Source organism: Eublepharis macularius, chromosome 19, assembly GCF_028583425.1.
Source record: "Eublepharis macularius isolate TG4126 chromosome 19, MPM_Emac_v1.0, whole genome shotgun sequence".
Lineage (NCBI taxonomy): Eukaryota > Metazoa > Chordata > Lepidosauria > Squamata > Eublepharidae > Eublepharis > Eublepharis macularius.
Genome location: NC_072808.1, coordinates 3,624,948 through 3,636,501, shown reverse-complemented (window position 1 = coordinate 3,636,501; position 11,554 = coordinate 3,624,948). Strand labels below are relative to the sequence as shown.

The window sequence follows — 11,554 nt, the reverse complement described above, 5'->3', positions numbered from 1 at the left end:
CCCAAAGAGGTCACATGTCAGGTAGCCCTACCCACCTGACTCTCAACCATTTTGGGCCTGTTTCAGTCTGGACTGGGGCTGAAATGGCCCGGATTAGGCCTCTGACGGGTGGTAGATTACTCTCCCACTCAGCAGCAGCCCAATCCTGACCATTTTGAGCCACTTTTTGGCCATTTTCAGCCCCCTTTTGCCATTTTGGGCCCAATTTCAGCCCTGAATGGCCAGGATTGGGTCCAAAACAGCCAGGATAGGTGATGTCAGGGGGTGTGGCATATGCAAATCAGTTATGCTAATGACACACTTCCAGTGATGGCAAGGGGCGTGGCATATGCTAATGAGTTATGCTAATGAGCTCCTCCAGCTCTTTTTCTACGAAATGACCCCTGGTTATGGCTTTTGGTCAATTCATTAGCTAAAAACACTATATAGCAGGATGGGATAGGGACCAGAGAAAAGCGTGGGGCTATGGAAGTATTAGGTGAAAAGGTGATCAGAAGAACAGGTACAAGTGGAGCTGAAGAACATCCAAGAAGAAGGATGTAGCTTCATGAATAACCAAGGAGAAAAGTAAGCGGCAGGAAAAACTGTGCATTGGTCTTGTGATAGAACAAAGTGGGATAAAATCACACTGCAGACTAAATGGGAACCCCTCTTCCAAACTGCTACCCTTATATCTCTGGTCCTGGCTCCCCATGCACTTATAATTGGTTGCCCTGCTGCTACATACTAAATATCACATTGGAGGCTCTTTTATATGTGACTTTGGATATGTTCCTCTTTCATCTTTTCTGCAGGAATGCCAAATATTCCAGTCCTTTTCCGATGTCACAGTCACACATAATGGGGGCCTGCTAACCACACGTAACAGGAGTGTGTGCTACCTATGATTATCCTGATACAGCCTCAGTACATGCGTGTCATCTGAAAGTTGTATTCTTCCTAGCATCTACTGAAACATTACAAGGGATTCTGTTTCATGGATGCATCTCTGAGATTGCACACTGCTTCACCGGTTGCCTTTATATTTGGAACTGTTCTTGTTTATGTACAATATTCTCTTTTTAAAAATTTAAAGTACTGCTAAAAAGGTTAGGTTCAAAAAGAAGATAGTATTTATTAAACCATAAAGTGCGCCCAGAATCAACCTTCCCCATTTATTGCAAAGATAGCTACTTCCTTATAACTAGAGAGGAATACAAGGGAAGTAGCTACTATAATACTATATCACAAACAATGTATTTTAATGATAAAGCAAAACTTCTCTGGGATACACCTGAAAAAAAAATTAACATAGTTATGTGTGTTCTCTAGAGAAGGGTGCAAAAATACGATAAAGCTAAGCTTCTCTGGGATGCAAAGGGGACAAATCAATTAATTTTATTTGTTCCGTGTGCACCCCAGAGAAGTGTGCAAATAATTTGATAAAACTGGAGTGCACATAGATCAAATCAATCCAGTTGATTTGACACGTGTGCACCCCAGAGAAGGGTGCAAATAATATGATAAAGTTAAGCGCCTCTGGGGTGCACACAGGACAAATCAATTAAGTTGTATCAATTAAGTTGTAACAAGTTGGTAAGTTGATCTGTGTGCATCCTAGAGAATGTTGATTTGAAATGCTCGTTTGCACACAATCCCAGTGTTTTGTTTCTTGGACTTTTGCACCTGTTGAATTTCTCCTTTTATCTTCCAGATAATCTCTCTCCTCGGAGCATTTTTTTCTCCCTCAGAATAAACAGCAGTTAGGACCTGTTTTTTTTTTTTTTTGCACTAAAACCAACATTGTGCCATCTGGTAGTATTCCTTCCAGCACAAAATACATATTTCCTTTTAGTTAAGAAATTGCACCTCCTTTCAAGGTATACAGTGTATTGCAGAATGCTGCATTTTTTAGAACTCTAAAAAGATTTGTTTGTTTATTTAGACATTTATTTGCCACCTTTCTACCTTGCAGGAGCTCAAGGTAGCTTGCAATATAAATAAAATAATCATAAAATGAATTAAAACAAAGTCTAAAAGCACAGTTTAAGACTGCGGGTAAACATACAAAGTTAATTGAAAACAGTCCTAAATATTTTTGTTGCGTTGAGCTCGCTTCAGTAGAGCCGTCGCTGCTGGTGCTAAGTCCACCACCATTTTTACTATTATTATTGCTTTTATTTTTTATTCCCCTACACCTTGCTGGACAAATTCTTGCTATGGCCAACCCCGTTGTGTTCTTCGACATGGCCATGGACGGCAAGCCTCTAGGTTGCATCACTTTTATGCTATTTGCAGACAAAGATCCAAAGACAGTAGTGCCTCGAGCACTGAACAGAGTGTTCTGTAGCTGAATTTTTGTTGCAGAAAAGAAAACTCTGCCTTAATATAAACGCAACTTTCTTCTGGTATCAACTTACTGGCTCCAATTCAGAGAGAGTCAGTCATGCTTAAATCTAATTGAACTCAATTAGATAATTTAAGTCCCGTTAATTCCAATGGCTCCAATCCAAAGATACTAAATATTGACTTAAATGGTTTTTCAGTGAATTATGGGCATTCCCTGCTTTGATTCCAAGTTTTTATTTAGCTGAATATCACTGGAGCATACCATATATTCCTCTCACAATAAGTTTGTGAGGAAGATTAGGCTGAGAGACGGGGCCAAACTACGCACGGTTGTGGGGAATGGCATTATAGAAGTCTGCAGGGGCCTGATTTGGCCGAGCAATGCAGTGTAGAGGAAGTAGGGGCTCCAAAATAACCCCTGGGGAGCTAATTGCCCCATTTTGAAGCTGCACCTGCTCCATGGACTCAACTAGTTTGAAAACATAACCTAGAGGCTAGCTGTCAGTGACTGGTCTGGTAAGTTTCATAGTGGAATGTGGCCTTAAAAAGAACTCTTACTAGTTTCACACGAAGCTACCTTGTATAGAGTTAATAGCTATCCACAGTCAAAGGCAGAGGGCCTTCACTTCGTCAACTATGGCCGTTTTTACAAGCGCCCCAGGAGATCATGCAAACTCACGGCATGAAGCGTCTTCCTAGCACGATCTCCCGACATGATCCCCTTTAATGACCCAATGTCAGAAAAAGCGTCATTAAATGAGATTGTACTGGGAAATCACACTGGGAAGATGCTTTTATGCTGTGAGTTTCGCACGATCTTCTGGGCGCATGGCTGTGTGAAAATGGTTGATCTCTCTTCTTGGTTTTACGCTTGCTTAAAATTTCTCTGCTACCATCCCCTATCATATCTGCTTCCCTGAATATCCTGATTATTGTTCATCATCACACTTTCCTCATTGAATGTCCTAGCTGTTAATTATATTGTATTTTCATATGCACGGTTGTAATCCCCCCCTTGGATCTCAGTGAGAAAGGCAGTCAAACAAACAAACAAACAAACAAACAAACAAACAAACAAACAAACAAACAAACAAACAAACAAACAAACAAACAAACAAACAAACAAACAAACAAACAAACAAACAAACAAACAAACAAACAAACCCCAAGACAGCATGCAAAGCAGATGCTCTACCACTGAGCTGTGACGCCACCTTACATCCAACACTCTAATGGCTGCACTGCTTTGACTCTTATGATACCGAGGCAGATTGGGCCTTCTACATTTCTGGCCAACCACTAGTTTCCATGGTGGGCCCAATTTGAGTGGGGGACTGGATGTGTGAATCTTGCTGTTTGTTGACAAATTGCATACATGAGATGAAAGGGAATGGGAAGAGTTCCAGGGAAGGAGAGGGGAGGAAAGGAAAAGGCATATTTGTCCCAGGAAATGCTGGTTCCTAATTCCCATTTATTTATTCACTAGCAACAATGTCCGTTGTGTGAAAAAATACAACAGGCTCTAGAAAACTGATTTGATGGGCCCCCTCCCGGTGGCAAGCGGGCGCTTTTCAGCGGCCTCAAGGCCAGAGTCGTCAGTAATGTGCCTGCACAAGGATAAAAAGGGAGTCGTTGCCAATACGGCTTGCCTTTTATATAGTAGGATTTCTGCCCTACAGAGAAGGGAAGGGCTTTGTGGGGAGGGCAGAATAAAACTCTAAAGTAAATAAATAAATGGATTACATCATTCTCCTTCATTTTATCCTTACAATAACCCCATGAGGTAGGGTAGGCTGAGAGTATGTGACTGGGCCAAGGTAATCCAGTGAGCTTCTTCTTCCCCCACCATGTTACACACTTATTATGAATCTTTCACTAGTCAGGCACAACACACAGTGTAGCCTATATCTGATGCCTGCCCAGCAGGCCCATTTAAGTAATGATTTATTGGGAGCAAAATGATGCATATAAGCCTTAGGGAGCTGCCCAATGATTTCACAAGCAAGCCTGCCCAATGTCTCCCACAGCCCTTGGACCTTTTTGTCGCCTGAAAGTTTGGAGGCTAGAAAGGTTGCAAGAGATGCAACTTTTTTAGCACTGCCCAGTGTTTCCCAGGCCTTGGACCTGTTTGTTGCCTGAAAGACAGAAGGCTAAAGAGGTTGCAAGAGATGAAGCACACACAGTAACTTTTGACAGAGGTGGTAAGAACGGTCGGGCAAAGAGACAGCAAGGAAATACAGACTGCGCTGGCATTATTATAAAGCCTTATAAATGGTGGGGGCAAGCAGACAGGAGTTCTCCTCACTCCTCTTGGGATAAAGGGATTGCTTCTAGGTAGGAATAAAGGAGATCGAGCTGTTTAAAGAGGAAAAAGGTAGTCATGGGTATGGGGAACTGAACTTGCAAAAGGGAGGAAGTGTTAACAAGAGATTGTTGGAAGGAGAGGGGAGTGCATTTGTGCCAGAGAACTTTGAACTGTAGATAAGAGGCTAATAGCAAGCATTTTAGTACAGCGGATCACTTCAGTTGGTTCTGCTTTCAGAAAGACGTGCTGAAGAGATACTAAGTTTGACAAATTGAGAGCCAGTTTGGTGTAGTGGTTAAGAGTGCAGGACTCTAACCCGGAGAGCCGGGTTTGATTCTCCACTTGAAGCCAACTGGGTGACCTTGGGTCAATCACAGCTCTCAGCCCCACCCACCTCACAGGGTGTTTTGTTGTGAGGATAATAATGGCATACTTTGTAAACCACTCTGAGTGGGCGTTAAGTTGTCCTGAAGGGTGGTAAATAAATTGAATATTATTATTATTATTAAGTTACACCAATACTCTTAGCAAGGCAAGAAATAACTAGAATGTGCAGCTCTCCACTACCAATCCTCTCCAGATAAAGGCGTGCAGTGGATATAGAAGTAGGAGAGAGGTGACCCGTTTTGTTCCAAAAGACTTGCACTGAAGCAGGAGGTAGTTCCACACTCAAGTATCTCTGCTCTGCCAGAATCACTACAAAGCACCAATTCGCTTTAATCTTGGAACAAGTTCTCCACTGTCATTTAGAGCGTTCAGGTTGTCATAACCACTGATACAAGTTTCTCCAATAAAAAGATTGGGGACTGATCTGGACCCGGTAGTGCACTCCATGTAGTTCTGAATATTGGACATATCCATGCGGGTTGGGAGGTCAACGTATTCCAAGTTCTCAACACTGAGTACCTCCAGAAGCTCCACTGCTATGTGACAATAAAGACGAGAAGACTTCCCAAACGCAGTCACTTTATTGCGCTGGATTTTGCCACTCACAAATTGCTCAGGCATTCTTGAGATCTTCTTCCCCCTTCAAACGGCACGCACATTTTTAAAGGCTTTCCAGCAGAAGCGACCCAGTGGCAGAACGGGGACTCAAACCTGGTTCTCTCAGATCCTACTCTGTTAATCTAACCACTACACCATACTAGCTCCTTTTTCTATTTTGCATAGTTTGATAGGCATACCATAAAACTGAATATTGGGCCTGTGCTGAGATGGCAGTAGAGGTGGAAAACTGTATGAAACATTACCCTCTTATTTATTTAAAAAAAAACGGCTGTAGAGGTATTTATAAGGAACCAGAGATAGACAAGCTTCTCTTGTAAAATAAAATTTAAGTTTTATTGTTTTTTTTAAAAAATCAGGGTTGCCAGGACATGTCATACAGTTAACACAGAAGCCTTTTGGGAAATGGGACAATCACCGTTTGATGCTACCGCCAGCTTTGTTACTGAAAAACCGAGGAAGAGTCTACACACTGTCAGTCTTTCATCCATGTGTTTTTGCTTCAAAGATGCTAAAAATGGCATTGAAATTGGTAGCATACTTTATGAAGGGGAAGTGGAAAGAATTCCCTATAGGAAGGCAATTTTGACCCCAACACAATCCATTTTTAAACTGCACTCCCCAAACAAACAAGTTTCTCAGAAGAACAGAACGTATCCCCTTTCAGATTCAACTCAAGATTCTGCATTATACTGTCAGGGTGATTGCTAATCAGCCATACGGTAAACAAGAGGCACTAGGGGCACTTGTCGGTCGGGTGGCAGCTACCGCTTAGTAGATGAATAGCATCTCAATCATGTAGTAGAATGCTACCCACGAAATCCAAGGACAAAAAAAGATCTAAACACAGTGGACAAGACAAGACACGGAGAGAATGATTTGCTCCAGCAGGCAATGATAACTAGCAATATCCAGTATAATTTTATTCCAGACCCCACCCCCAATAAGCATGAAAAAACACATACAACCCCCCCCCCTTCACTCATTCTGACTCACACAAACACATTCCCTTTTTCTCTCACTGTTTGGTTTTGCATCATAACTCTCATCCGCCAAGGGTCCACACAGCACCCATTTCCCCAAGCGATTTGGTTCCTCCAGCTAGTCTCAAAAAGGCACATTAGCAGCTTTTCATACTCCTTGCAATACAGTGCACAAACCAAGGCCATGGAAGGAAAGGCAGGGACCTTCCTCGGTCCAGGAAAATCCGGCTGTGCAAACTATATAAACCCTGCTGTGCGCTGGCCCATATTTGAGTTGCATGGAACCAGCGGGGAACCAGGTCAGGTTGAAGCACTCCTGGGAAAACGGGATTGCATGTATCCAAAGAGCTGGGAAAAACAGCCCAGTTGGCCTCTGAAAATTGGAGCCATCAGGAGGTGCCCAGCAACTGAACACCCCACACCATTCCTTTGTGTGATGCCAGGAAACCTGCCTTCCTGTTTAATTCCACTTTTCTTTGGTAGAGGGATTAGCTGCCTAGGAAGCAGGGGTTTTTTTTTTTTTTAAAAAAAATCCCAATGCAATTAGCAGTTTATTCACAGTGTGCTGGAGAGAATCCCCAAAGCCGGAGGTAACGCATTGGAAACAGGCTGAGCAAAAGGCCGAGGATTTCAGCTGTGCAACACTGCACTCCAGTGTTTACTATGCCAAATGCAAGTTAACTCTACTGATCCTTCAAAGAGCAAGAGTTGCCCATGACCCACCAGCATCTTTGTGCATAGCCCCTAGTAATTTCTCCTTATGGACCCCAGAAGTATCTATCAGAAAACACATTTCCTATGTAACAGAGACAAAAAGTCCTTATCTTTGGCATCGAGTTCCCCACTCCCATCATCTTGCAGATAAATTTATTCTCCGGTTGCCAAGATGCTACTTTCTACATTGCTCCCAGTATGCAAATTAAGAAATGTTTCTTTCTCATCTCAAAGGGCTTTCAATAAATCTAGCTTAAGTTAATTCACTGATGTTGTCTTTCTCACAATACGGAGCCTCCGTTAATGACACTTAACGATACTCTAAAGAGCAAATATACACACACACCTGCTTGCAACTTCAACTAAAGAAAACATTAAGTCCAACCGAGGCTTGTTGTGTTTCTCAGACAATTGCTTTCGAAAAGGCACAAGAGTGTTTTATAGGCATGGGATTATGCAGCATATTTCAAATGGATCCCTTTTTTCTCTTCTCTTGGAATTTAACTCCCGTTTTCTTGAGAGCTCGAGAGGAAGGAAATAGGAGCCTCCTGGTAAGTTTGCTGGCCTTGGCTCAGGCTGCGTGGGTCTTCCTTGGACTACTTAGCTGAAGTACCAAAGTTGATAGGAATCTGCAGGGTTGCAGGCAGCCATGGAAGGATGCTCGCCTCTTCCAGACAGACACTTATTAGACGCCAGATTTTTAATCAGATGGTCCTTGAAAAGGAAAAAAAAATCATCCCGTTTAGCATTCTATCTTCAACAGCTGTCAGAAGCCCCGTCCCTGAGCACTCACAAGTAGACATGGGCACGAACAGCATTACGAACAGAAAAAACCCACAAACAGCCCAATCTGCTGTTCTTGAACAAGCTGTTCGTGAGGCCCCATCCTAAATGAACAGGTGGTCGTTGCAGGCCTCGTTCGTTGCCTTCGGCGGCCATTAGTCAAGCCAGACAGTCTGGCACCTGCTGCAATCAATCCCCTTGGCAACCGGAGGCAGGGAGGGACTGAACTCTGTCTGAACTCCTTCTGCCTTTCCTTCTGGCTTTAACCCTTCAAAGTACTTCCAGTCGAGAGTCCTGTTTTTGCCACTGTGGAGAGAAAATGACAGCCAACGGGGAGACCCGTGGATCATGCCTTTCCCAGGGTGCAATCTCTCTGAAACTGGGGGGGGGGTGGTCTTCAAAGGACAGTGAGAACTATGTCCCCTGCAAATTTGGTGGGTATTGGACATTGGGAAGGTCAGTTTGTGGGGTGTTTAAAGGGCCCTGCCCCTTGTATGTGGCAGGAAAAGGCCCTTTAAACTATCAGCTGGCAGGCAGCAGGGGGGAAATGCCCGCCTGCCGCCTGCCCGTTGATAGTTTAAAGGGATCTTTAAAGGGCCAGGTAAGTGGGTTTGAGGGGAGGGGGGCTAAGGGGGGGGGTTCTGGCCCCCATGAACAACGAACAATGAACATGTCCGGGAACAGTTCATGTTCGTCCATGTTCATTGTTTGTTGTTCGTGGATTGCACCGAACGACGAACAGGGTGTTTGGGTTTTTTTTTCCTGTTCGTGCCCATGTCTACTCACAAACAGGACTTGACAGTATGGTACTATGGTTTAGAGTGCCAGACTAGGGCTGGGAAGACCAGTTCTCAAATTCCTACTCAGCGGTGTGAACTTGCTGATTGTCCTTGAGCTAGTTTCTCCATCTCAACCTAACCTACCTCCTGGGGTTGCTGTGAAAATAAAATGGAAGGGAGAACCAGGGCAATTCCTCACTTTGCTCTCATTGCCACTGCATGGAGACTGTCTCCATGCTCCCTGCCCCCCCCCCCAAGCAGGTATTTGGCTTTAAAAAATAATAGCTTGTAGGAATATCACTATAATATTTTATTCTTCCCATCCACACTTTCCCCAAACCAAGCTTGCTTCTGAGTATGGTCTTTCTGGAAAGAGGGTACCAAAGCAGGTTTAGGGAAACCTGCAGCAGAGCTGGGGGAAACCCAATGTGTGGTCTGTAGAGAACAGTCAGGAGTAGATACCTTGAAAATTTGGTGAAGATGGGCTGAAAAATGACTCCTCCAGCCCACCAGATAGCCCTCAGATTGATTTTTCCATAGGAAACAATGGGCAAATTTTACCGAATTAATGCTATTTACTGTAGCATAAGCTTTTGTGAATCACAGTTCTCTTTGTCAGATGTGTTGCATCGTCGCATCTGACGAAGAGAACTGTGATTCTCGAAAGCTTATGCTACCATAAAGTTGGTTAGTCTTAAAGGTGCTACTGGACTCTTTTCGATCTTGCTACTACAGACTAACACGGCTAACTCCTCTAAAACTAGAGAATCAATTCGGTATTCGGGGGATACCGCATTTTTTCTCTGGTTCGGTATTCCCAGTTCGGATTTATCTATTTTTTGTGTCTGCACACCCCTAGTATAAGCCTTCTAAAATCTACACATAAACTTACACTGGTCAGTTCCCATTCTTCATTTTCAGGTACATGGGAGTGTTTGCCTACATAGTGGCAGTCACCCAACTCCACAGGTCCTATTTTGGACCGCAGGCAGAGCTGCTTGCCAATGTTGTGCCGGAGATCTCTCTGGGATGTGTATTCAAAATACTGTAAACAAAAAAGAACACACAGGGACAGCAACAGAGAAGAATCTTGATTAGAAAACAAAAGTATGAACTAAAATAGATTATTACTACTACTATTACTTAAAAGGAAGGGTATTTTTAATACAAAAAGAAACATGAATTCATACTCGTATTTAATACTTTTTAAAGGAACACCACAGGAAATGCATGTTTTCCTGCATGGCCTCTATAGGGACATCTAACACAGTTTGCGTTGTTCACGTGATACCACTAAAACTAACCCACAGCATCTCAGCAACTTGTGTCATAATTCTGCTGAGTTTCTGTATGTAATTCTGGCATAATACATAAACTCAAATCAAAGTGAGGGGGAAGAGAGTTGCATCTTTGGTTTCATTTCCTACCAGCTTCCACGTCCTGAACTTGGACTTTCCTCCTTTTGATGGAGTAGGAACCTGTGTGCGTGTGCTTGCATGTGCATGTACATGTGCAGTCCCAAAACAGTCGCACAAACTCCGTACCTGATTGCCTCCCATGCCATGGCAGGGATACATGATTAGAGGCTTCCCTCCGTGATTGTTTTCTCCAACATCTAAGCAGCGTTTGGAACCTTCATTTCTAATCTGCAAGCACATGAACCACAAACCATTAAGGACATATCTCTGGGCAACACCAGAATCCAGACTGAGGCTCCAGACTCTGCACCATCTCCCACCATTTTTGGCGACAATACATAAATGCATGGAGAAGACTGCACGTTCCCTGCAGTCCTGCATTTCCCCATTCAGCCCAACTGACCTCCAACTTCCTTCACCACAACTACAATCATTCTGGCATTAACCTGAAAGAATACTGTCCAGCATAACTACAGGACCGCCTCCCTCCCTATGTCCCTCCATGGCAGCTTCGCTCATCTGAACAGGGTCTCTTGCAGGTGCCAGCCTGTACATGGGCGAAATCAACAGCAGCCCGTATACAGGCTCTCTCTGTGGTGGCCCCTACCCTATGGAACGGCCTGCCTGAGGAGATCAGGAGAGCCCCCACCCTCCTGGCTTTCCGCAAAAAATGCAAAACTGAATTATTCAAAAAAGCCTTTTTCTTAGCTAAGAGGACAGTATTGTAGGAAAGGGGTCTCAGTTTTGCTACTGAGGAACCATAGATTTCAACATTATATTGCCTTACATATTATCTGTTGCTTTAAATATGTACTCCTATATACTACCCGTGCTTCATGTTGTTTAATTGCTTATGTTCTGTTTCAGCAATTCTTCAACTCCATATTGGATCCTTGCTAGTACTACATCTTTGTAAACTTGCATTCATTTACCCCATGACATTGTTTATGGAAATGTTCTTGACGCTGTATGGAAATGCCTGCCCTTGTCCTTGCCACTGATAGAACTAATCTCACACTATGTAATCCGCCTTGAGTCTCAGCGAGAAAGGCAGAATATAAATGACATAAAATAAGTAAGTAAGTAAGTAAGTAAGTAAGTAAGTAAGGAAGGAAGGAAGGAAGGAAGGAAGGAAGGAAGGAAGGAAGGAAGGAAGGAAGGAAGGAAGGAAGGAAGGAAGGAAACATGTTTGAGAAACTCATAAGTTACTAGAATGGTTCAACATTCTAAAAGAGCTTA

At 43.4% G+C, this 11,554-nt stretch overlaps 2 protein-coding genes across 3 annotated transcripts in view; both read right to left on the bottom strand.

Moving 5' to 3' along the window:
* Window positions 1–5,329: 5,329 nt before the first annotated feature.
* LOC129346426 (glutaredoxin-1-like) lies at window positions 5,330–5,641 on the bottom strand. Its single transcript, XM_055003777.1, has one exon. The coding sequence runs from the start codon at window positions 5,639–5,641 to the stop codon at window positions 5,330–5,332; it is 312 nt and encodes a 103-aa protein (XP_054859752.1).
* Window positions 5,642–5,947: 306 nt separating this feature from the next.
* Window positions 5,948–11,554, bottom strand: part of GALNT6 (polypeptide N-acetylgalactosaminyltransferase 6) — a 56,390-nt gene continuing 50,783 nt past the window's right edge. For both annotated transcript variants that reach the window (XM_055003693.1, XM_055003692.1), the window contains exons 9-11: window positions 10,442–10,543; window positions 9,790–9,942; window positions 5,948–8,049 (exon numbers count right to left, since the gene is read on the bottom strand). In XM_055003693.1, coding sequence (XP_054859668.1) covers window positions 7,936–8,049; window positions 9,790–9,942; window positions 10,442–10,543 — 369 coding nt within the window. In that variant the 3' untranslated portion in view covers window positions 5,948–7,935. The remainder of the gene's footprint in view (window positions 8,050–9,789; window positions 9,943–10,441; window positions 10,544–11,554) is intronic.

Bases quoted from the DNA above. Each gene is read 5' to 3' on its own strand.
- LOC129346426 (XM_055003777.1), bottom strand. From the start codon at position 5,641: ATGCCTGAGCAATTTGTGAGTGGCAAAATCCAGCGCAATAAAGTGACT.